This window comes from Aquarana catesbeiana, linkage group LG05 (assembly GCF_042186555.1).
Source record: "Aquarana catesbeiana isolate 2022-GZ linkage group LG05, ASM4218655v1, whole genome shotgun sequence".
NCBI lineage: Eukaryota > Metazoa > Chordata > Amphibia > Anura > Ranidae > Aquarana > Aquarana catesbeiana.
The window spans coordinates 62621295-62648445 of NC_133328.1; the positions used below are offsets into that span (position 1 = coordinate 62621295).

At 43.9% G+C, this 27151-nt stretch overlaps 1 protein-coding gene across 1 annotated transcript in view; it reads left to right on the forward strand.

The window, feature by feature from the left end:
- The window catches only part of LOC141145938 (phenolphthiocerol/phthiocerol polyketide synthase subunit C-like), a 92626-nt gene that overhangs the window by 35268 nt on the left and 30207 nt on the right, over nt 1-27151 (forward strand). The window contains 4 exon segments of the mRNA XM_073632733.1: nt 14469-14538; nt 17130-17283; nt 21969-22129; nt 22470-22673. Of these exon segments, the coding sequence (XP_073488834.1) occupies nt 14481-14538; nt 17130-17283; nt 21969-22129; nt 22470-22673 (577 nt within the window). The 5' untranslated portion in view covers nt 14469-14480.

The following is a 27151-nucleotide window of genomic DNA, read 5'->3' on the forward strand; positions in this document are numbered from 1 at the left end:
GAGAGCAAGAGCAATAATTCTAGCACTAGACCTCCTCTGTAACTCTAACCTGGTAACCGTTATTTTTTTTTTAAATGTCACCTATTGAGATTTTTAGATACCATAGTTTGTCGCCATTCCACGAGTGTGCACAATTTTAAAGCATAACATGTTTGGTATCTATTTACTCGGCGTAACATCATCTTTCACATTATACAAAAAAATTGGGCTAACTTTACTGTTTTTGGTTTTTTTAAATTCATGAAAGTGTCTTTTTCCCCAAAAAGTTGCGTTTAGAAGACCGCTGCACAAATACCGTGTGACCTAAAATATTGCAACAATCACCATTTTATTCTCTAGATTCTCTGCTAAAAAAATATGCCTAATGTTTGGGGGTTCTAAGTATTTTTTTCTAGCAAAAAATACAGATTTTAACTTGTAAACACCAAATGTCAGAAATAGGCTTAGTCATGAAAGGGTTAATGTTCATTTTTCGACGAATGGGCGAACAGCCAATGTTCGAGTCGAACTCATGATTGAACCGAACAGAAAGCTCATCCCTAATAGAAAGCCATAAGAAGTCTCATTTTCTGTTTGTGAGAAGCCATGTGGGGGACACAGCATACACATGGAAAAAGGTGCTCTGGTCAGATGAGACCAACATTGAACTTTTTGGCCTAAAAGCAAAATGCTCTGTGTGGCAGAAAACTAGCACTCCACATTACAGTGAACACACCATCCCCACCGTAAAACATGGTGGTAGCAACATCATGTTGTGGGGATGCTTTTCTTCAGCAGGGACAGGGAAGCTGGTCAGAGCTGATAGGAAGATGGATTAAGCCAAATACAGGGCAATCTTAGAAGAAAACCTGTTAGAGTCTGTAAAAGAGTTCACCTTCCAGCAGGACAACGACCCTAAACATACCGCCAGAGCTAAAATAGAATGGTTTAGATCAAAGCATATTCATGTGTTACAATGGTCCAGTCAAAGTCCAGGTTTAAAATACAATTGAAAATCTGTGGCAAGACTTGAAAATTGCTGTTCACAGACACTCTCCATCCAATCTGACAGAGCTTGAGCTATTTTTCAAAAAAGAATGGGCAAAATTTCACTCTCTAGATGTGCAAAGCTGGTAGAGACATATCAAAAATGATTTGCAGCTGTAATTGCAGCGAAAGGTGGTTCTACATGCCACACTTTTCACATTTTCACTTCCACTTCACAATTATGTGCCACTTTGTCTATCACATAAAATCCCAATAAAATACATTTACAATTTTGGTTGTAACATGACAAAATTTCAAAATTTCAAGGGGTATGAATACTTTTTCAAGGAACTATATCTCCATTAAAGAAGATGTAACTAAATCTAAGGTAAGCCTAACAATCTTATTAAAGGTATTTATATAGCACTGACAGCATGCTACATACTGTACATTAGATATGGGCTATACACCTCCCCCCCGGTTTGGTTCACGGCAGAACTGTCGAACATTGCAAACGTTCAGAACCGACAAATGAATCCCATTGAAGTCTATAGGACCCGAACTGGACAAATCTAAAGTGCCCATTTTGAAGGCGTATATGCAAGTGATTGGGCATACAATGGTTATTGGGGTCCAGGTACTGCCCTGGGGAACATGTATTAATGAAAAAAAAGTTTGTCAAGTTAGTGCAATTTAGTCCACTAGGAACAAGATTAGAGATATTTTGGATAAATTCTGGTGTCTCTTTCACCGACTTTGGATAGAAGTAACAGGTGCGTAAAAATTGGGCTTTGGGTGTCGTTGGTGCCTTCACAACGTAACCTCATAGAGGTACTCTTGATGAAAGCAAGAATTGGTCTTGCTGTCAAAAGTTTAAATGATATACCCCAGCCACACAGTGGCAGAAACATTGGTCTTTGGGTGTCAGTGGTGCCTTCACACCGTAACCTTATAAGGTACTCTTTATGAAAGCAAGAATTGGCATTACTGTCAAAAATTTTAATTATATGCACCTGTCAAACAGGTGCAGAAAAAATGTTCTTTGGGTGTCAGTGGTGCCTTCACATCGTAACCCTATTGAGATACTCTTGATGAAAGCAAGAATTGGCCTTGCTGTCAAAAATTGAAGTGATATGCACCTGCCAAATAGGAAAAATTGGTCCTTGGGTGTTAATTGTGCCCATGAAACTTACACCAAAATATTTCTTCCAGATGAAATAAACACCCACAAAGCTAGGCAGCTTAGACAGTCTTTCAGAGATTCAAGATCCAGAAAGCACTTAATCAGCTAAATCAGCATTGGGGGCTTGATAGCTACTGCTAATCCAGGTCTGATTTTGATAAATGTCAGCCGGTCCATGAAGTCTGTGGACAGACGCGCTCTATTATCTGTCACAAAACCTCTGGCAACACTGAATGCCCATTCGGAAAGTATGCGGGATGCAGGGCAGTATGCTCAATTGCATACTGGGCAAGTTCTGGCCAGTGGTCTATTCTCATGACACAATAACCCATCGGATCATCAACTGGAAAGCTCTCACTGTCTGTTTTTACCCCTAGATAATCTCCATACATATGATTCGGGTGCTGCCAATGGAATGTGGAAGCTGACAGACCTGGGCGCAGAGGACTAAAACTATTTTTAAATGCATCACTGAGGTTGCCCCCTTCTCCACTGCTCCTCTCTTGACCAACAGAAGCCTCAAAACTAGGTTTTCCATGAGGCTGTACCCTACCAGAGTCTGGAAAGGTGTTACATAAACACCTCTTTAACCACTTTGGCTCTCACACCTGTTTACCCCCTATGAACCAGACCATATTTCTTATTTCTGCTATGTGTCTGTTCATGAGTCTATAACTTTGTAATTACTTATTATAAAGAATTGATATATATATATTGTTTTTTGGGGGACAAACGGGGCTTTCTCGTGACCTTAAAGTCCGCTGAGAATTTTTTTGTTTATTCGCATTTTGAGGGGAAAAAGAGTAAAAATCTGAAAACTAAAAGTATATTTTCAAGTTTGATCATTAAATTTATACACAAGTACCATTAATGTGAGGGAAAACATATACATTTTATGCTGCTGCTTGTTCTATTTACTGCAACATTTAAATACATTTTTAGTACAAAGAATGTTAAAGTTATTTACAAAAGAAATAACACTTTTTTTTGCATACATTTCATTTTTTATTATAATGCATCAGTAATTTATAGTTCTTATTGATTTAAAATAAAACAGATATACCCTAAACCACATATTTTTAACAGTAAATCCTTAAAGATAACAATGTATATATGTGCTTCATGAAAAAATGTTTCCAGCAAATAATTTAAAATAGAAACATGGAACAGGAGATGAAACTGTTAAATAGTAATTATTCCGGTTACAATGAAAGGGTTAAGTAGTAAAAAAAAGAGCATGTCCTAGTTAATTAAGAGTTAACTCCCTGTGCACACAATAAAAACTTTACTCTGGCAGCTGTAGCTCTCTCACTCTCTCACTCTCAGTCTGACAGGGAAAGCAGAAGATAAGATAGCTACTGTGTTACTTGTTAATTGTTGTTTTGGCTTAAAATGTTACATTGAATTCTCACTGAGATTGTCTGTCAGGGGGCTTGATGTCCCTGCAAGAGGCTGCTTAGATCTGCGGCTATGGCTCTCTACACTCATCCTCAGGGCCGATCCTGGAAGGGGTGCACGGGGTGCAGTGCACCCGGCGCCACAGAGGTGGGGGCGCTGAAGCGCCAGAGTGCTCCCCTCCCTCCTCCTCTCCTTGTCCGTTGGCGGCTCTCTCTGCCGCTGCTGTGTCTTTTGCCAAAGCCCGTCCCCCTCCCTCCTCCTGTCAGAGGAAGGGAGCAGAAACAGCTGGAGATCGGAGCGGCTGTGTCTCTGTGTGCAGAGAGACCAGCCGTGCAGTGACGTCATGGGGGGGTGCTCCATGCCCAACGTGTTCCAGTTCTCCTCCTGTGTAACTCCCGCCTGCTGCCCAAGCCTGTTCTCCACCCGGGTGGCGCGGCTGCACACTGTCCTCTCCTCTCCAGCTGCCGTCCGGGTGTTTTTTAATTAGCTTAATGGAGGGGTGGGGGTGATTTGTCGGGGGTCTATACTAATGGAAGGGGGGTCATCCTGGGGGGTCTTTACACTTGGGGGGGTTTGTCCTGGGGGGTCTACACTCATGTAGGGTGGGTGGATTGTTCTGGGGGGGTCTGTACTAATGTAGGGGGGGTGGTTTTTTCTGGGGGTCTATACTAATATAGGGTGGGTGGTTTGTCCTGGGAGGGGTCTGTACTAATGGATGGGGGGTGGTTTGTTCTGGGGTCTGTACTAATGTGGGGGGGTGGTTTGTTCTGGTGGGTCTGCACTAATGGAGGGGGGTTGTTTGTTCTGGGGGTCTGTACTAATGTGGGGAGTGGTTTGTTCTGGGGGGGTCTGTACTAATGGAGGGGGGTGATTTGTTCTGGAGGGATCTGTACTAATGGAGGGGGGTGGTTTGTTCTGGGGGGTCTGTATTAATGTAGGGGGGTTTGTCCAGGGGGGTCTGTACTAATGAAGGGGGTGGTTTGTCCTGGGGGGTCTGTACTAATGAAGGGGAGGTGTTTTGTTCTGGGGGGTCTGTACTAATGTAGAGGGGGTGGTTTGTCCGGGGGGGTCTGCACTAATGGAGGGGGGTGGTTTGTTCTGGGGGGTCTGTACTAATGGAGGGGGGTGGTTTGTCCTGGGGGGGTCTGTACTAATGGAGGGGGGTCTGTACTAATGGAGGGGGGTGGTTTGTTTTGGGGGGTCTGTACTAATGAAGGGGGTGTGGTTTGTCCTGGGGAGGTCTGTACTAATGGAGGGGGGGTGGTTTGTTCTGGGGGTTCTGTACTAATGAAGGGGGGGTGGTTTGTCCTGGGGTCTGTACTAATGGAGGGGGGGTGGTTTGTTCTGGGGGTCTGTACTAATGGAGGGGGGTCTTATACTAATGGAGGGGGGGCTGTTTGTCCCAGGTGGGTCTGTACTAATGGAGGGGGTGTTTTGTTTTGGCGGGGTCTGTACTAATGGAGGGGGGTGGTTTGTTTTGGGGGTCTGTACTAATGGAGGGGGGTGGTTCTGTACTAATGGGGGGTGGTTTGTCCTGAGGGGGGTCTGTACTAATGGAGGGGGAGGTTCTGTACTAATGGAGGGGGGTGGTTTGTCCTGAGGGGGTCTGTACTAATGGAGGGGGGTGGTTTGTTCAGGGGGTCTGTACTAATGGGGGGTGGTTCTGTACTAATGGAAGGGGGGTGGTTTGTTCTGGGGGGGTCTGTACTAATGGAGGGGGGTGGTTTGTCCTGAGAGGGGTCTGTACTAATGGAGGGGGGTGGTTCTGTACTAATGGAGGGGGGTGGTTTGTCCTGAGGGGGGGTCTGTACTAATGGAGGAGGTGGTTTGTTCAAGGGGGGGTCTGTACTAATGGAGGGGGGTGGTTCTGTACTAATAGAGGGGGGTGGTTTGTCCTGAGGCGGGTCTGTACTAATGAAAGGGGGGTTGGTTTATCCTGAGGGGGGTCTATACTGATAGAGGGGGGTGTTTTGTCCTGGGGAGTCTATACTGATGGGGGGTCTGTACTGAGGGAGGGGTTTATACTTAGTGGGGGGTCTGCACTGATGAAGGGGGGTCTATACTTAGTGGAGGGTGGTCTGTACTGAGGGGTGACTATAGTTGGTGGAGGGGGGTGATACCATGTTTTACAGCACCGGGTGACACTCCTCTCCCTCTCCTTTGCATGCGCACTGCTGTACTAGTGAGCAACGCACTATGTTTCTTCCCCCGCCTTCATATCGGCCAGGGAAGAAAAAAAAGGAGCAAAGAAGAGGATTGTGGGACATGTAGTCCCGAGGACTGGCAGCCCCACTGTAACACAGAAACTGCAGCCCACACAGCATGCTCAGCTAAATGGGAGAGGGAGAGAGCCAGGAGCCCAGGAAAGTTTTCAGGGAAGTACACCCAGGACTCCAGAGGGAGAGGACAGTGCTGAGAGAACACCATCAGAGAGAGAACCCCGCTGCCCTGCACCACCAGAGGGAAAGCCACACAGCCTAGCGCCATCTCTGGCGGAGAAAAGAATGGAGTCATTGCCAGAATACAGATCTGGGTGCTACCCAGCGGAGTTGCCACGGGCAATTCAGAGTGAGCTGACTCCTGATCAGAGGAACCGTTGTTGCTGGGTCAGGTGAGAGGGCCAGTCGGCCATTATCTACTAACGTCCATAGGAACTGCAGTCTCTGACCATCTCTTGTAACATGTCTGCAGTCTCTGACCATCTCTTGTAACATGTCTGCAGTCTCTGACCATCTCTTGTATTATGTCTGCCGTCTCTGACCATCTCTTGTATCATGTCTGCAGTCTCTGACCATCTCGTGTCCTATGTCTGCAGTCTCTGACCATCTCCTGTATTATATGTCCAGTCTCTGACCGTCTTCTGTAGTATGTCTGCAATCTCTGACCATCTCCTGTAATATGTCCGCATATTCTGACCATCTCCTGTGCTATGTCTGCAGTCTCTGACCATCTCTTGTAACATGTCTGCAGTTTCTGACCATCTCTTGTATTATGTCTGCAGTCTCTGACCATCTCCTCTAATATGTCTGCATTCTCTGACCATCTCCTGTACTATAGAAAATAGGGAGAAACTGCGCTATAAACCAAATACATAAGCAATTAATGTGAAAAGCTGCAATCCCCACAAAAAACATCAATTGTGGATAAACATAGGAAAAATAAGGGATTGCGCTAATACTTGTGTAACATTACGTGAAAATCTACAGTGAAAGAAGATTTATATAATAATCATGAATAAAACTAAAACGCTGTGCAAAACATATAGCGGTGATCTAAAGAAGTCCCATCAGATGAGGCATCAATGAAATATCATAGTGAATCCAAATCACCAACAAAAAAACACAAAAAACACAAAAAAAAAAAGGAGTCCAAGTGATAATTAGTGTTAATCCGTGACAGCAAGGGAGGGTCCACCACCAAAAAATGGAAGGGGTTGCTCCTTACCAGATGGCCATGACCCCCCACCACAGAGGATCACAGCAAGCAGAAATCTTATTAAGCCAGAAATGGGAACTGCCAACGGTGTCCACCAGAGGTCATCTCATCATCAGCCACACCAACGAACCCATGGCAAGGATACCATAAAATACAGAAGGAGCTCACATAGTGTAAAACCGATAAGATTTATTTAAGAAAAATAGAGTAAAAAATGCACACTTACAAAGCGTGATGAATAAAACAGCCTTACGTCCGGCTCCGTGGCCACCGGAGCTCGGACAAACCCGTCCTGCTGGAATATAACTCGCTTGGGGGTGACGTCAGCACGTCGTCTGGCTCTGCCCTATGCGTTTCGTGACATCATCACGTCTTCCAGGGGCACAGGCGGCGCGCTGCGTCACCTCCCTTAAATAATCCCGGGATTAAACCAAGCCTCGCTATGGATCGCTACACACTGTGGGCCACCCAAACCACCACAAACACTTCCGGCATCTGGATGCGCTCCACAGCACGAGCGATCAGCAGAGGCTGTACAATTCAGGTAATCCATGCGGACCAATACATGTTCATAAAAATCTTATACATTAAAACAGCTTATCCGGACATAGACACTATGCGGATGTACACCATACCTAATATACACATATGAAGCTGGACACGAAATAAACAGGATAAAATAAATTAAAATAAATAAACCATTCCTGCATTTCTTAACAGTATTAAATCTCTGATTAGTGACAAAAACTCCAAATTGGGTGATTTGAACCAATCAGACCTGAGAACCGACGAGATCTATGTGAAAGTAAAAAAGGGACTATTAAAGGCGGACTTGGGGATATATATATCCATATTCCTCCATCCTTGCATCCGGGTCTAGATTTTAAAGACCGGAAATGCCATAATAAATAGACAGTGGTCTCAAAACTGACTCTACCAAATGGGAACAACAGCGCCATCTAATGATTAGGTCCTAGAGGCCCGTTAGGAGGCATGTATCATTCTAGAAAGCAATCAGAAGTTATAATAAAATTAAAAATAAGAGTTAAATTGGCTCCTGGTGGGTGGATTGGAACTGGGGGGAAAAAGGGTCCCCAAAGGGACCTCTATCCAGTTACTCTAAAAAATATATTAGATATTCCTCACCACCTTAAACCTAGAAGTTACAAAAACCGGGAGTGGAGTAATATGTTGATTGTGGTCTCCAACCAACAATCTCCACCATTACTCAGTAGCGCCATCTAGTGGATGTGTCAAAAAGTGCTACGAATACCTATATTATAGACTAGATTACCAACAGGTCCTCATTTAATGTGAAACACCAACAGATGGATATTGTGGGGATCACAAGAAAGATATATAAAACCAAAACTTAGAAAGATGAACAAAAAACAATAAACAATAAATCTTTGGAAATGAAATTTGACTAATACAGGTCAAAATCATGTAGTGTACAAATAACTAATCAGAGCCACTAGTGCCATACAAAAAATACAACAAAAGATTGTGTGTATACGATGTACACTGTGGCCCTGTAGGTACAGATGTCTAAATGCATTAAGAATTGTTAATAAACGCATTGACATCTGTATCTACGTTTAACCCAAAGGGGGCATAGGTTCTAAGTCTGTAAATCCAAGACATTTCACATTTAGAGATTTCCCTTACAAGAGAGCTCCCCCTCCAATGTGGTCTGTACTTGTCGATCCCAACATACAAAGTATTGGAGGGGTCCCTATCATGTACCTCATCGAAATGCCTCGACACAGGATGCTTATCAAAACCCCTGCGGATATTGCTAATATGTTCGGACAATCTGACCTTAAGGGCCCTCTTGGTCCTGCCCACATATTGCAATCCGCAGGGGCATTGTATGAGATAAATGACCCCCTCGGACGTACAAGTTATAAAGGGTTTAACCTGATAGGCCCGTGAGGTGCTAGTAGACATAAATTGGCAGATTTTCCTACCCCTACAGCTGTTAAGGGAACAAACTTGACAGTTCCTGCATTTGTAATACCCTGTAAGATCATGAAAAAAGGATCTATTAATAATGGGTGGGTCCTGCACTGTTGGGGCAATTTTATTCCCCAATGTAGATGCACCCTTAAATACAATACGAGGGTTTCTGGGTAGGATTGAGCTCAAAATCGGGTCCGTAGTCAAAATATGCCAGTGTTTCTTTATTAGGTCCTTAATCTGGCGATGTTGAGTGGAGAATGTGGTGATAAAGGGTAAGCTAAAATCACCCTTAACCTCCTGACGTTGACCTGTATCTAATAACAGGGATCTATCTTTATCCCTTACTTTTTCCAATGATCTTGATAGTGCAATTTGATCGTATCCCTTCTCAATAAACCTTTCGGTTAAGATAGTTGCTTGGTTGTCGAAAGTCTCAATTTCCGTACAATTCCGCCGAAGGCGTGTATATTGCCCTAAAGGGACCGCTTTCAACCAAGGTTCGTAATGGCAACTATCTAGGGGAATAAAAGAGTTTTTATCTGTTGCCTTAAAGTGGGTGGACGTCACCAGTTTATCCCCCTGGACCCTAATCTTGAGGTCAAGGAAACTAATTTCCACTGTACTGGTCTCAAAGCTCAATTTGATGCCCCTATCATTCTCATTCAGAAAAGTCATAAAATTCCCAAGCTCTATCTCACTGCCGTCCCATAGGAGGAGGACGTCGTCAATGTATCTGGCCCACAGGACCACCTGTGGTCTGTCCCAGGCCTTAACGACGTCCTCCTCCCACTTGGCCATAAAAAGATTGGCCAAGCTGGGGGCATATTTTGCCCCCATAGCCACGCCCCTATCTTGGCGAAAAAATTGATGATCGAACCAAAAATAGTTATGGCTCGCGGCGTAGTAGAGCAACTCCATGATGAAATTCCTTTGGAGTGGAACAAGGTCGGAATCTCGGGTCAGATGCATATCTACTGCCTCAAACCCCAAATCATGGGGTATGATGGTGTAGAGTGAGGTCACATCGGCTGTGACCAACCTTATACCCGGCTTCCACACAATATGAGACAGCATGTTAATGACCTGTGTGGTATCCTTGATGAAGGATGGAACCTTCTGGACTAAAGGCTGCAAAAAGTGGTCTATATACTTGCCCACCCAGGACGTAACCGAATCAATGCCACTGACAATTGGCCGTCCCGGGGGGCAAGTGAGGCTTTTGTGGACCTTGGGGAGATAATAAATTACTGGAGTGCGCGGGGCACTAAAAAGAGTTTTTCCTTTTTATCCAGGATCCCCAGACGATATCCCCAGACGATATGCTGTGATCCTCTGTGGTGGGGGGTCATGGCCATCTGGTAAGGAGCAACCCCTTCCATTTTTTGGTGGTGGACCCTCCCTTGCTGTCACGGATTAACACTAATTATCACTTGGACTCCTTTTTTTTTTGTGTTTTTTTTGTTGGTGATTTGGATTCACTATGATATTTCATTGATGCCTCATCTGATGGGACTTCTTTAGATCTCCTGTACTATGTCTGCAGTCTCTTTCTATCTCTTGTAACATGTCTGCAGTCTCTGACCATCTCTTGTATCATATCTGCAGTCTCTGACCATCTCCTGTATTATGTCTGCCGTCTCTGACCATCTCTTGTATTATGTCTGCCGTCTCTGACCATCTCTTGTATTATGTCTGCCGTCTCTGACCATCTCTTGTATTTTGTCTGCAGTCTCTGATCATCGCCTGTATTATGTCATGTGTCTCTGACCATCTCCTGTAGTATGTCTGCAGTCTCTGACCATCTCCAGTAATATGTCCGCATTCTCTGACCATCTCTTGTAACATGTCTGCAGTCTCTGACCATCTCTTGTATCATGTCTGCAGTCTCTGACCATCTCTTGTATCATGTCTGCAGTCTCTGACCATCTCCTGTACTATGTCTGCAGTCTCTGAGCATCTCTCGTATCATGTCTACAGTCTCTGACCATCTCCTGTACTATGTCTGCAGTCTCTGACCATCTCTCGTATCATGTCTACAGTCTCTGACTATCTCCTGTACTATGTCTGGGGGCTCTCTCCAACAGACTCTCTAACAGAAGCCCTCTCTGTGTGCATCAGAGAGGGAAAGCCACACAGCCTAGCGCCATCTCTGGCGGAGAAAAGAATAGAGTCATTGCCAGAATACAGATCTGGGTGCTACCCAGCGGAGTCGCCACGGGCAATTCAGAGTGAGCTGACTCCTGATCAGAGGAACCGTTGTTGCTGGGTCAGGTGAGAGGGCCGGTCGGCCATTATCTACTAACGTCCATAGGAACTGCAGTCTCTGACCATCTCTTGTAACATGTCTGCAGTCTCTGACCATCTCTTGTAACATGTCTGAAGTCTCTGACCATCTCTTGTATTATGTCTGCCGTCTCTGACCATCTCTTGTATCATGTCTGCAGTCTCTGACCAACCCGTGTCCTATGTCTGCAGTCTCTGACCATCTCCTGTATTATATGTCCAGTCTCTGACCGTCTTCTGTAGTATGTCTGCAATCTCTGACCATCTCCTGTAATATGTCCGCATATTCTGACCATCTCCTGTGCTATGTCTGCAGTCTCTGACCATTTCTTGTAACATATCTGCAGTCTTTGACCATCTCTTGTATTATGTCTGCAGTCTCTGACCATCTCCTTTAATATGTCTGCATTCTCTGACCATCTCCTGTACTATGTCTGCAGTCTCTAACCATCTCTTGTAACATGTCTGCAGTCTCTGACCATCTCTTGTATCATATCTGCAGTCTCTGACCATCTCCTGTATTATGTCTGCCGTCTCTGACCATCTCTTGTATTATGCCTGCCGTCTCTGACCATCTTTTGTATTTTGTCTGCAGTCTCTGATCATTGCCTGTATTATGTCTGCCGTCTCTGACCATCTCCTGTAGTATGTCTGCAGTCTCTGACCATCTCCTGTAATATGTCCGCATTCTCTGACCATCTCTTGTAACATGTCTGCAGTCTCTGACCATCTCTTGTATCATGTCTGCAGTCTCTGACCATCTCTTGTATCATGTCTGCAGTCTCTGACCATCTCCTGTACTATGTCTGCAGTCTCTGAGCATCTCTCGTATCATGTCTACAGTCTCTGACCATCTCCTGTACTATGTCTGCAGTCTCTGACCATCTCTCGTATCATGTCTACAGTCTCTGACCATCTCCTGTACTATGTCTGGGGGCTCTCTCCAAAAGACTCTCTAACAGAAGCCCTCTCTGTGTGCATCAGAGAGACACCCCTCCAGGTCTCATTAGTGTACGCTCTTCCTGTATTTTCTTTATTGTTAAAAGATCATGGGAGGATCCCAGGGTAACAAAGACTTCTTAGGGGAGCATCTCTGTGTTTGAGTCATTGCCATAGTAACATTTGTAAAGGGGAGGAGTTGGTAAGATGACCACGCCCACGTGGGGGCGCCAGAAATATTTCTGCACCCAGGCGTCTGTGACCCTAGGATCGGCCCTGCTCATCCTACAGGCATCCTGTGTCCAATCTTCTCCCCAAAGGCACCAAATCCTTCTTGAGGGCTGTGGGCATACTCCGGTACCGGAATGATGGTAAAATATGGGCCACCCGTGCCCCAATCCACGGCGGAACAACTGGCAAAGTTCTGCAGACAAGCTGCTGCCGATCCCCTGCCATGCCTGAAGCCTCGCTGCATTCTTCTCTCTCCTCAGCACAGCTCTCTACACAGGGGGTGAGTGAATCCCTGCTGCCTTCTCCACCCAGCTAGACCCCAGGAATACCCTACATGTTTAGGAGACAGCTATTTTCCAGACCCCTCTCAGGCAGAGCCTCTCTGGCAGAAATCATGCTGGCTATAAAGGACTGTAAAGCCTCCCTCAGTCCAAATGGAAAACATCCATATTGATTTCTCCCTGCTGAAACAAGATGAGCAAACCCTGTGGGAGAGAACAGAAGAATGTATTCGTTTCCTGGAGGACACTGTACACCCTTTATTCTACAGTGCGCACTGCCACGAATGAGCTGATGACCCTCAAAACCAAATTGGATGACCTGGAGAACAATTCCCACAGGAATAATCTCCGCTTTGTAGGATTCCCGGAACGTTCTGAGGGATCCCGCCCTGAACAGTTCCTCCCATTCCTGGCTGCGTAATGTCCTTAGCTGCATTGATGGGCACTGGGGCCACTTTTGGGCCGATCCTGGGTGGGTGCACACCAGGCTGCCTCTGAAGGGAGGGTAGGTAAGCATCGACGCTTTACACAGAGTGGGGCTCTCCACCTCCTGCTTACCCAGCACGGCCATGTGACATACAAAGTCCTGCCTCCTGGACCGGCTCCTATTATGGGCTTCACACTGGTCAAATGCCGGGACGCGTGATGTCCATCATATGAGCCAGTCCAGGAGGCGGGACTTAGTGTGACAACGGCCACGCTGGGTAAGCGGGAGATCCCTGCTCTGTGTAAACCAGCAGCTCTCCTCTCTCCCCATGCACTTGCAAGGCTGCGTTGATGGGCACTGCTGTCTGATCAGGCTGCATTGATGGGCACAGGTAAAGCTAAGTTGATGGGATGGGCACTGGTGAGGCTGCATTGATGGGCACTGGTGAGGCTGAGATAATGGGCACAGGTAAGGCTGAGCTAATGGGCACAGGTAAGGCTGTATTGATGGGCACTGGTGAGGCTGCATTAATGGGCACTGGTCAGGCTGCACTGGTGGGCACTGATCAGGCTGCACTGATGGGCACTGGTGATGTTGCAATGATGGACACTAATAAGGCTGCACTGGTGGGGACTGCACTGGTGAGGCTGCATGGATGGGCACTGGTAAGGCTGCACTGATGGGCACTGATAAGGCTGCACTGATGGACACTGCACTGATGGGCACTGGTGAGGCTGCACTGATGGGCACTGATCAGGCAGCACTGATAGGCACTGGTGAGGCTGCATTGATAGGCACTAATCAGGCTGCTCTGATGGGAACGGCACTGGTGAGGCTGCATTGGATGGGCACTGGTAAGGCTGCATTGGATGGGCACTGGTGAGGCTACATTGGATAGGCACTGGTGAGGCTGCATTAATGAGCACTGGTGAGGCTGCATTTATGGGCACTGGTGAGGCTGCCCTGATGGGCACTGATGAGGCGGCACTGAAGGGCCCTGGTGAGGCTGCATTGAAAAAACAGGTGGGCATGGATGGTGAGCTGATTCGGTGGTTCAATGGGCCACATGACTGGACTTGCCCCTCAGGCCTAAGGCTGCCAGCCCTCCCCTGATTTTGGCCACTACACGGAGCTGAGGAGCATAGGAAATGCATATGGTTTCAAACGAGAGATACAATGTAACAATTCTAAAAACAATATAGAGAATAAGCAAATAAATTAGCAATGTAAAATGTAAAAACTTGTCCTCACAAACATTCTCACAGGTACTGTATATTTAAAGAAGACATTTCTCTTTGTCTCCTATTAATAAATGGGGAAAATTTTCTTTGGTTTTCACACTCTGTGCATAATTATTTTACAGAACTACTGGGAGATGGATGAACTGGAAGATCAGATAGCAATAGTTGGAATAGGATGCCATTTCCCTGGAGGTGAGTGTCTGAAACCAAAAAATGTTTTAAGAAATGTAAATAAATAATTAAAACAGAGTTCCAGCCATATTTTTTATTTTTTTTAAAACACCCCGTAATTTAATTAACAAAATCAATGAATGAATCAATGAAAAAATGTTAATAAATGCAATGTCATTTGTATAATTACCTGTATTTCTTTATAGCAAACTTTCTGTTCCCTGCCGGGCATGCTCCCTTCTTCCTTGTGAGCATGTAAAGCCCAGTAGTAGCTTCTTCCTGGATAAGGTGCTGCTGGCTACCTAGCATGCACCTTCCAATCTTGCAAATGCGCATAAAGCACAAAGCACAGCGAACGTATTGTCACTAAATACTAAAACCCAGATGCTGTCCTTGTGGTTTTTAAAATGTAGCAATGCGTAATCCCTTTGTAGTTTACTAAGAAAATTGCCTCTTTAGCCGCCTTCACCACCGATCACTACTGCACAGACACTATGGTAACAAGGGCAACAAAAGCCTGTTTACTCTTTTTAAAGATGGAGCTCATCTCTGGCTTGCATCGCATCATTTATTGTTAGGAAGTAATGCAATGCTGCCCATTGACTCCTGGGATTGATGACAAGCATCTCCCGGGAGCCATATCCCCTCAATGTCTGCCTCTTATTAAAAAAAAAAGGGCATGTTAACAATGGGGACATGGTTGTAAAATTGTGTTGTAAAAGTTAAAGCACCCTTGTCCACCCATGCTCGCGCACAAATGCGAATGCACATGCCGGTCCCACACGCATATGTAAGAAGCACCCTCTAGTAGTGTGCTAGAGAGGATAGGTAAATTTAAGCAGGCCTGGTTGGTTACTAGGCCTGTTTGTTTTTATTATGGGCTGGGAGTGGCTCAGGGTAGGGCTCGGTGCCTCACAGGTGGTGTCATCAGGACCTCCCATTTCTTTCCAGAGGATTCTAGTGCTTTCTGGAAAGAGAGGTGGGAGGGGAGGTGGAGCCACCTGGGGTGTTTGAGGAGCCTTGATTAGTCCCCAGTCTGGATTGTTAGGGGGCAGGCCTCCTTAAATACCTAGGGTCAGCTCAGCTGGGGAAGAGTTTTTTGGTGGAAGGCCTGGAGTGAGAGAGTGTGGAGGCTATCGGGGCCTTTGGGGGGGTGAACTTGGGCCTGGCCTGTGCTTGTGCGCAGTCAGGACCACCTTCAAGAACACATGAAAAGGGTCCTAGACCGGAGAGCAAGCAGAGGACAGCGGGAGAGAGCAGTCTGAGATACAGCGGGGACGGAAAGTATTCAGACCCCCTTAAATTTTTCACTCTTTGTTATATTGCAGCCATTTGCTAAAAACATGGTAGTTCATTTTTTTCCTCATTAACGAGATGTCGTTCCGGACAAAACCGCCAGTCTGTGTTGAACGGCATCTCGTACATAGCAGGAGACCCTCCAGGTGGCTGGATTCCATTATACACTGAGCATGGCTCAAAGTCCGATCAGTGGGTAGAGGCGCATGGAAGCGGTGGACACACAGGACTTGGTGAGAGTATCCGTTCATAAAACAGTGATGGTGTTTTATTTCCCATATTGCCTCCCCACTTTGATCCTGATGGAGAAGTATCCTTGCCACTATTGTATTGATTGACTTTGTGCTAAGTCCGTTCTTCAAGCATCAGAAAAACCACCCCCTCTGCTTTGCTAAGGTGGAATCTGTCCAACCATTTTCAATAAGGGACTCACTATCATTCCACTGTGGATTGTTATTCAACAGCCCATACATGATCCCAGGACAGCTCTGCACTAAGTCGCTCCACACCATCCACATTCAAATGAGCCAACTGACCCAACTTCAATTAGTTACCAGAAGTCCTGTTTGTCATAACCCTGGTCTTATGAAGGAAGGAGTTCTATATACACCACTTGTCCTTCTGTAGCTAACTAGTGATCAGTGTGTGTGCTTGAATGTGGTTATTGTATGTGTGATGCATGCGCAGCTGCAAACTCCCCCTTTTAATCAATGACAACGTTGTCTTTTTTAACCTATCTGTGGGCTATTTAATCAGTCTCTTTCTTCATTATATTGTTGTGTGTAACTTTTTCTATTCAATAAATCAATTAAATCAATCACAGTGTCCTATGTTTGGCCCTCTTGGGAGAACTTTCTTCCCCCTTTTTTGTGTCTGAGCTACAGTATTCTCCCCAGGCCTCAGACAGAAAATAGAATTTCCTCAGTCTGCTCTCCCTCAGTGACCAGATCCCAACATTATAACTCTGTCAGAAGCTAAGAGGCTGCAACAGGAGGCTTATACTGTATATGTCAGAATATGTGAACTCACATAATCAACAAGAACTGCCTGAACACCAGGATCTACCCACCATCTCAGTCCAGGAAGTAGATGCAGACCCTGGATGATGCCTGAACAAAGAAGATGAAGGCATTATCAGGGGATTATTATGATCTCTTTAAGAGAAAATAAATACCTGCAAATGTACACACTACTTAGAATGCATTTACGTAACATGAAGTAATATATGAAATGCTTGGTCCACTTTAACAATATATTGTTAGATGTTTTTGTTTGCTTATGTTTTAACTCTAATTATCTAATGACTTCTTTAACAGGGGAAGGACTTGATAACTTTTGGAAAGTTATTGTTGAGGGAAGGAACTGCACAAGTGAGATACCAGAAGAAAGATTTAATTCCAAACATTGGTGTGACCTAGATAATACTAAGCCAGGAAAAATATGCACCAGCAGAGGGGCTTTTCTACAAGGGTAAGTGTATTCTGTAAGGTTTGAGACGCAGCCCTAAATTGCTTGCCAGTAAAAATAAATAATAATTAATTGTAAAAGTAACTGGAAATGAAGGTACAGTAATACAAGCGTTTTGCAATACGAGATTTTTTTAAAAATCCTGACTCGGTTTGTGAGCGTTGTCCCACAAAATGAGCAGGATTCAAGCCTCTGGGGTGTGCTGGGGATCTGCATTTGGCCAGAGGTGCAGGGGTGCCATTGACACTCTGAGCCGCTCGGATGCACTCGAAGCCACTCGGAAACACTCCGTCTCCAAATGTCCCTGAGCTCATCCGAGTGGCTTTGAGCGGTCTCCAAGTGTTTCCGAGTGTTTCCGAGTGTCTCCGGCGCCCCCCCCCCCCACCTACAACAGAAGTCACTGTGGAACGAATTATCTGAGTTTCCATTGACTCCTATGGGGATACTCACTTTGATATATACGAGTGCTTTGGATTACAAGCATTCTTCTGGAACGAATAAATAAAAATGTGGTGCTGCGCTAATCCTTTAAATGAACAATAATTCTATGTGTGATACCTCAGTGATAGTGGGTGTCTCCAAAAAATAAATATATGACAATAGAATAATAATACCTCAATGTGACTCTGTAATAAAAATATAATAGTGATATGTCTTCTAGCAATGGGTATAACTATATACCTATCATACAAGTAATCCACTAGATAAGACAATAAAACACACAAAATTTGTGAAAGGTGACTGGTGCTTATAAACAGATCCTAATACACAAAATATATAAAAATAACAGCTAGCTTTAGACGTAACCAGTCTCTGACTGGACTGGCATACACCTGGTGTGACTGAACACACACACCCAGGTGTATATATGTAAAGTGAATAGTGCTTATAGTGCATAACATAAAGTGACAGTATTAATATGGCTGAGTGATATAAAGTTCATTCGTATGCATGCAAAAACACATGCAAAATAATAGTGCTCCACTTGAAAACAATCAGCTATTCAAAGTCCACAAAGTATGTATATATAAGTGATCCACTTGGTGCCAAGTCTACGTGACGGTAGTGGTAATTCTTCATGCAGCACAGCACACACTAGTGGGCAGTGGCCCCTTACCTGAAGGTAATGGGGTACTCGCATTTAGCCACTTTTAGGCATGGCAACCTTTCGTTGTGAAAACCGTGGAATCAACCAGCTGTGGGGGATGGTGGTGATGCAGTCCTATCCTGGTTTATCTCCTATGAGGGCGTATATTCCTTCAAGTAGTGTCCCGGGGTCACCCAGATAAATCTTTTGCTGAAGCATGTGCAGCACTGCTACTATATCACACTGACAAAATGCTCCCTGGGTTGATATCTCAAATAGCAAATATTGAGTGCGAATCATGTAGGTATGTGAACCATCAACCAGTGTAGGAATCAATAAGTGCAGCAACACCACACAGAGAACCTGCGTGCTGCACATGCTTCAGCAAAAGATTTATCTGGGTGACCCCGGGACACTACTTGAAGGAATATACGCCCTCATAGGAGATAAACCAGGATAGGACTGCATCACCACCATCCCCCACAGCTGGTTGATTCCACGGTTTTCACAACGAAAGGTTGCCATGCCTAAAAGTGGCTAAATGCGAGTACCCCATTACCTTCAGGTAAGGGGCCACTGCCCACTAGTGTGTGCTGTGCTGCATGAAGAATTACCACTACCATCACGTAGACTTGGCACCAAGTGGATCACTTATATATACATACTTTGTGGACTTTGAATAGATGATTGTTTTCAAGTGGAGCACTATTATTTTGCATGTGTTTTTGCATGCATACGAATGAACTTTATATCACTCAGCCATATTAATACTGTCACTTTATGTTATGCACTATAAGCACTATTCACTTTGCATATATACACCTGGGTGTGTGTTCAGTCACACCAGGTGTATGCCAGTCCAGTCAGAGACTGGTTACATCTAGAGCTAGCTGTTATTTTTATATATTTTGTGTATTAGGATCTGTTTATAAGCACCAATCACCTTTCACAAATTTTGTGTGTTTTATTGTCTTATCTAGTGGATTACTTGTATGATAGGTATATAGTTATACCCATTGCTAGAAGACATATCACTATTATATTTTTATTACAGAGTCACATTGAGGTATTATTATTCTATTGTCATATATTTATTTTTTGGAGACACCCACTATCACTGAGGTATTACACATAGAATTATTGTTCATTTAAAGGATTAGCGCAGCACCACATTTTTATTCATTCTTATTGTAGCCAGGGACAGGCTGTACCCTACCCGGTGTAGGCTGCTTTTCCTTATTTCACTTTGATTTTGGCTTCTCCTTTTCCTCACCCCGTCTCACGATAGCGCAGAAATACCCTATACCCCTTTTTTTTATATTCTTCTGGAACGAGTTATGCTCGTAATGCAAGGTACCACTATATATAATCAGGAGTAAACAGGAACTTTCAGAAGAGACAAAAGCTTTTCTCTATGATTACTAAATGTTGCATTTCATTACTCTGCACTCCAGATAATGTATGTCAAGCTCATTATGGGGATCAGTGGCGGCTGGTGAAGTTTTAGGATGGGGGGGTGCCAGATCCTGCCCTTCCTTTTTGACCCCCCCACTTGGTGAAAATGGGCATGGTTTCTGTAAAATAGTGAGCGTGGCTCTAAGGTGGTGTGGTTAGCATCTGATATGAACGAGGGATGGAGGGAGAGGGAGGGATGGAAGGAGAGGGAGGGAGGGAGGAAGAGAGGGAGTGACAGCAGACCCAGATCCTACACAACAATATAAATATGTATATTCTAGAAAGTTTAACAATCAGTAGATAAAGATACTCCAAACACCTGGTGTTAGCACTTCAATCATCCTGGCAGCATGGTTTTTATTTGGTGTTGAAGCGCAATATTTCTATTATTACATTGTAATATAAAATGAAATCATTCATCTCACCGTAATGCAGAATCAGTGGGAGCCCTGAGCGTGTCACTTGCCACATCGCCTGCCACCAGATGCCATCACATGTCCCCAGCAGAGTCCGTCCTTACATCAGGTGCCCCCAGCAGAGTCCCTCCTTACATCAGGTGCCCCCAGTGGAGTCCCTCCTTACATCAGGTGCCCCCAGCGGAGTCCCTCCTTACATCTGTGTCCCCATCAGCAGAGTCCCTCCTTACATCTGTGTCCCCGTCAGCGGAGTCCCTCCTTACATCTGTGTCCTCGTCAGCGGAGCCCCTCCTTACATCTGTGTCCCCGTCAGCGGAGCCCCTCCTTAAATCTGTGGCCCCAGTGGAGTTGACTTATTCTAGTATGCCAAGAGAGAGAGAGATCTTCAGATTTTACCAAAAGGTCTGTCTGCAGCAATCTATATTTTTCGGACACTTTGTAATGTAAAATTAAATACAGCATCATTACTAAGTAAATTATCACAAAATATAAAACACCATGAAAAGTGGCTGATATATAAAAGACACATTTCACATTACTACAAAACTAGAAAAAAAAAGCACACTATCGAAATTTTAAAATGACAAGCAATGTAGTTTTAGAAATGTGAGTAACATGGCAGCAGACAGAACCCATGGATCTTTGTCCTTTAATTCCACCTGTGGAAACTGGCTATAAAACATTACACAGCTCAGCTAGATTAGTTGTTGGAATCACTGGTAGTTTATTAATTCATAGTAGTGCCAAGCCCTAACTGGATGACATTGCAAGATCAGCATCTGGTGTCCTTCACCTTAAAGGGTAAAAAATACTCACCCTCCCCAAAAGTGTACACAAAAATGCATTCATTTTAGGAGATATACATACACAATATAATCTTCAGCAGGTCAAATCGCATAAATAAATTGTTCCTTCCAGCCACTCATGGGTTCACTGCCTGCAATATTCACAAGGTTATGCCAGTGTTTCAAATTGTTATGCTGTAGTGTCATGCCCGACACTAAGTAATTAAGTTCATACAATGTATTAGCACTGTTGGCACCAGACACAACCACAGGCTGTGAGTGGATGGGCTTGTGTGGTATGAAGTCACTTAAAGTGTGCCTCCGCCCCACGCATTTCAACACCTGTCATCAGGTGGTGGAGGACACTGGGTGCTGATTTTGCACATTTAAAGATTTGCACAGCACATTACACTTTGCCCTGGAGTGGAGATCATGGATTTTTGATTTGCCTAGACATTTCGGACATTTTATTATTTGAATGTTTTATGGACTTTGAAAGAAATTCATTTTTGTGGAGATTTTATTTATTTTGTGTATTTATTCATTTTGGCAATTCATAGTTTTTACCGGATGGTTTATTTATTTATCATACTGAATAATGTATTAGATTATGAATTTATTATGCACTTGTTGATTGAAATGAGATGATATTTATGCACTTTTAAGTAAAATCTAAAAGAGACCATCAATTAGCATTAGAGCGGTCACAATTTGAATATTTATTGGTTGCACACCTGGGAGACTGTGTCAATTCCAATATCTGACTTGGAGATCTTGTGGAAATACTGTATATATGAACATTTGTTAATATGTAAAATACAACAAAGTCTAAACATAAAGAAATCAACCCAAAAAGAAAAAAAAATAGTAGAAATTCTGAAATAATTTATAGTACTGCCAAAATGTGTGTCATAATGCAATGAACCTTGTTTTTTTGCATCCTAGAGTTCATATGTTTGACAACAAACTGTTTGGAGTTCATAATTCTGAGTCTGACCGCATGGATCCACAGCACAAATTACTGTTGGAATGTACATATAGGGCTCTCGAAGATGCTGGGTACCCCATGGAAAGCATCAGTGGAAGTGACACCGGAGTCTTTATAGGTAAGGAAAGTACAAGGCACTTGACTGGTATGTATGCTCTGTTCATAATATAATCCTTAATTTTAGCAGTAATTCTAGCAGTAATTCTAGCAGTAATTCAGGTCAGGCATGCTTGGCTTAAAGTTCAGTAACCAGTTGCTAGTGATATCTGTTCTCATCTAGATTGAAAATAGGGTAGCATAAGATAGGGAAGGAGGGTGGGGGGGGGGGGGGGCTGGGACAGGGGCGGGGGATGATTCACTATAAGTGTAAAGGTACAGTAACACTCTAAGCTAAGTAAACATTTACAAAATGCACATTCCCCATTCTTTTTGTAAAAAAAAATCCTTTTATTTTGCAGGTCTCATGAACAAAGATGCAGAATTTGTTTATAATAATTCTCCTGAAACTATCAATCACTTCAGTGCAACAGGCACTGCAACGGGCCTAGCAGCAAATAGGATATCATACCAATTCAATTTTACGGGACCTTCTATGTCAATTGATGCTGCCTGTGCTTCCTCCCTTGTTGCACTACATTATGCATGCCAATCCATCAGACAAGGTACTGTATACTAAAGGCCACCATAGCAGTGGGTGATCGGATTGTATTAGCCTTTCAAGCATCTGTTCAGGACAATTGTAATGCTTTCCATCTATCTATTAAGTTCTTGTGGTAAAACCAAGGAAGCTTGGACTTCTGAAGTGTATCAATGCTTTACTAAACGGAAAAATCTGCACATACAACTGTAGAATGCACAGTACAACACAATTTATAGGGAATGGTGGGGAAAGACTGCGCTACAAAAAATGACAAAGTGAAAAAAGGAAAATGAAGCTGCCAACACTCAAACATACAAGGTTCTATGTGAGTATTAAAGTGACAGTGTGGCGCTAATAATATTTTTGTGTACCCTGGATGTGGTACAGCTGAAACAAAATGTAATGTGCAAATATACCATAACAAAACAAAAAAAAAATATGCTATGCTTAACACAGTGAGTGTATGAAACATAAAGCAATAGTCCAAAGAAATGTGAAGGGGTGGGTTCTTCCCGTGAAGATGTTTCCCATCACATGGGAATAGTGGACTGCTTGTCTGTAATCATATTCAATAACACTTCGGAGGTAAATAAATACTCTTACCAACTGTGGTGGACCCAGAGTGTCATAGGACAAATGGGTCTTACAGGCTCAAGATCCTATATGGTATGGATCAGGTACTGAACGCTGGGAGGTCAAACGGGTCCGATGTGGTGTCCCCAACTCTCGGTTAGTGGATCGCACTGGTACTCTGCGAACCAAACGATGGACTCCCAAGGCGCTTCTTCATGGGCTCCAAAGGACAAACATAAGGAGGAAAAAGGGAAGGAGGACTCCAGTGCAGGTCAAACCAGGTGGTTTATTGATAGTAGGTCAGGTATCAAAAACTGGTACAATAAAAGTGATCACAAACAGTATAAAAGAGGGTAAAAGCAATGTTGGGTACAAGGAATGCTGGCCAGCACAAAATTCCACGCATGCTCTGAATCAAGTAGGAGACGGAAGCGCTCGGTCTGGTAAAACTAGCGTTCGTAAGGGAGATAGCACATTCGTCATGATGCAAATTTTTTAATCTTTTAATGCAGCGTATTTTCTTCTTCTTTATAATGCTAGAATAGTGAAGTTGTTTTGCTGCTGAGATTCACACAGAGTTCTGACAAACTGATTTCTTTATTATTTCTCGTGATCATCTGAATAATCTTTTTTTTTTTTTTTTTTTCGCCAGATCTCCAAAATAATTATTTTTTTTCTAGTGATCTATTTTTTTTTTCTTTTTATCAAGAGCTCCTGATTTTTTTTTCTAGTGATCTCCATAATATTTGTTGTTATTTTGTGTGTCAAGCTACCACAACACCATTATTTTCTTGTATTTTTTAACCTCAAGGAGGTTGGTTGGTGTTGGTGTCCCTTGTTAATTTGACATTGTATTTTTGAAATGTACCTGCCTACTCACAAACAAACTGTCCTTTTTGAAGTAAAACACATAGCCAAGTATTTTTGAATAAAAAATAGACATTTATTAGGGGTCATACCAAAATAAAGAGGAAGGCAACGCTGGATAAACTAGTGAAATTGGCGAAGGCTTTGTACCCCAGGGCACACATCAACTATTTGACAGGCAAAATTTGGCAGCCTGAGGAGTCCATTTAATAGGGAGCACAATCCGGTCCAGGACTCCAGGAGATCAAGAATAGGGATGAGCCGAACACCCCCCGGTTCGGTTCGTGGCAGAACACGTGAACAGACCAAAAATTTGTGCGAACACGCAAACCCCTTTAAAGTCTATGGGACTCGAACGTGAAAAATCAAAAGTGCTAATTTTAAAGGCTAATATGCAAGTTATTGTCATAAAAAGTGTTTGGGGACCCGGGTCCTGCCCCAAGGGACATGTATCAATGCAAAAAAAGTTGTAAAAACTGCCATTTTTTTGGGAGCAGTGATTTTAATAATGCTTAAAGTGAAACAATTAAAGTGTAATATTCCTTTAAATATCATGCCTGGGGGGTGTCTATAGTATGCCTGTAAAGTGGCGGATTTTTCCCATGTTTAGAACAGTCCCTGCACAAAATGACATTTCTAAAGGAAAAAAAGTCATTTAAAACTGCTTTTACTTAAAGGGGTTGTAAAGGTAAACATTTTTTCACCTTAATGCATTAATGCATTAAGGTGAAAAAACTACTAACAATACCGCCGTCCCCAGCCCCCCCGTTTTACTTACCTGACCCCTCGAAATTCGGCTGCTCGTTCACGTCCTCGATTCCGCTGCTCAGCCTGGCCGCTGATTGGCTACAGTGGATGGATTGGAAGCAGCGCAGCCATTGGCTCGCGCTGCTGTCAATCACATCCAATGACGCGGCGCGCTGGGGGGCGGGGCCGAGTGATACAGCGAGCGGCTATAGCCGCCGGCTGTATCACAGGAGCGCGCCCGCAATAACTAACCACCATGCGAGGGAGCTCGCATTAAGGTGGTTAATTATTGCGGGGAGGAGCTGAGACAGCCGCCGAGGGACCCCAGAAGAGCAGGTTCGGGGCCACTCTGTGCAGAACGAGCTGCACAGTGAAGGTAAGTATAACATGTTTGTTATTTAAAAAAAATAAAAAAAATACCTTTACAACCCCTTTAATGTAATGTCCCCCCCCCCACCCTAGCTCATTACCAGGCCCTTTGGGTCTGGTATGGATATTAAGGTGACCCCCGCACCCAAATTTAAAAAAAAAAGGCGTGGGGCCCCCAGGCCCTATATAATCTGAACAGCAGCAGTATACAGGCAGTCCCCGGGTTACAAACAAGATAGGGACTGTAGGTTTGTTCTTAAGTTGAATCTGTTTGTAATTTGGAACAGGTACATTTTGTAAGCGTGGCTCCAGCCACAAAATCTATTTTTTTTAAGCTTTTTGGATAACATAGGGAAGGGTTATCATCACCCCTGTAACATTTGTTTTGCTGTCTGTGCCCCTTTTCAGAAGATATCACCTCACTTTCTGTCCCAATGACAATTGGATTTTGAAAATTTTGGGTTATTATGGAAACAAGGATTCATGATAAAGCATCAGTGGGGAGACACCTTTTTCCCATATTAACTCTTACAGGAGAGAATTTCCCTTCCTAGGGATAGATTTCCTCTCACTTCCTGTTGTCTCCCTCCGTTTGTAAGTAGGAGTCGTTTATAAGTCAGATGTTTGAAAATAGGGGACCGCCTGTAAATACTATACGGCCTGCCCTATACACTCTGTGGAAAATTGGGCCTTAGGTGTTGGTGGTGCCAGAACACTGTAAGCCCTCACAGTTACTCTTGGTGGGTGCTGGAACAGGCCCTGCTGTGAAATATTATATCAAGAATTGTAATGACATGCCCCTGTTAAACAGAAAAATTGGGCCTTAGGCGGTGGTGGTGGTGGTGGCACAACACTGTAAAGCCTCACAGATACTTTTGTTGAGCGCAGGAACAGGCTCTGCTGTGATATATTAGATAAAAAATTGTAATTACGCTTCCCTGTTAAACAGGGGCAGAAAAATTGAGCCTTGGACAGTGGTGTTGGTGGTGGCACAACACTGTAAAGTCTCACAGATACTTTTGTTGAGCGCAGGAACAGGCCCTGCTGTGAAATATTAGATCAAAAATTGTAATTACGCACCCCTGTTAAACAGGGGCAGAAAAATTGGGCCTTAGGTAGTGGTGGTGGTGCCCTGAACCGAAAATATTCTTAGAAGCTATCATCATGAAAATTGAGGAGGAATAGGGATGAGCCGAACACCCCCCTGTTCGGTTCGCACCAGAACATGCGAACAGGAAAAAAGTTCGTTCGAACATGCGAACACCGTTAAAGTCTATGGGACACGAACATGAATAATCAAAAGTGCTAATTTTAAAGGCTAATATGCAAGTTATTGTCATAAAAAGTGTTTGGGGACCTGGGTCCTGCCCCAGGGGACATGGATCAATGCAAAAAAAAGTTTTAAAAACGGCCGTTTTTTCAGGAGCAGTGATTTTAATAATGCTTAAAGTCAAACAATAAAAGTGTAATATCCCTTTAAATTTCGTACCTGGGGGGCGTCTATAGTATGCCTGTAAAGGGGCGCATGTTTCCTGTGTTTAGAACAGTCTGACAGCAAAATGACATTTTGAAGGAAAAAACTCATTTAAAACTACCCGCGGCTATTGCATTGCCGACAATACACATAGAAGTTCATTGATAAAAACGGCATGGGATTTCCTCAAAGGGGAACCCCGAACCAAAATTAAAAAAAAAAAATGTCGTGGGAGTCCCCCTAAATTCCATACCAGGCCCTTCAGGTCTGGTATGGATATTAAGGGGAACCCCGGCCAAAATTAAAAAAAAAAAAATGACGTGGGGTTCCCCCTAAATTCCATACCAGACCCTTCAGGTCTGGTATGGATTTTAAGGGGAACCCCGCGCCAAAAAAAAAAAAAAAAAAAACGGCGTGGGGTCCCCCCAAAAATCCATACCAGACCCTTATCCGAGCACGCAACCTGGCAG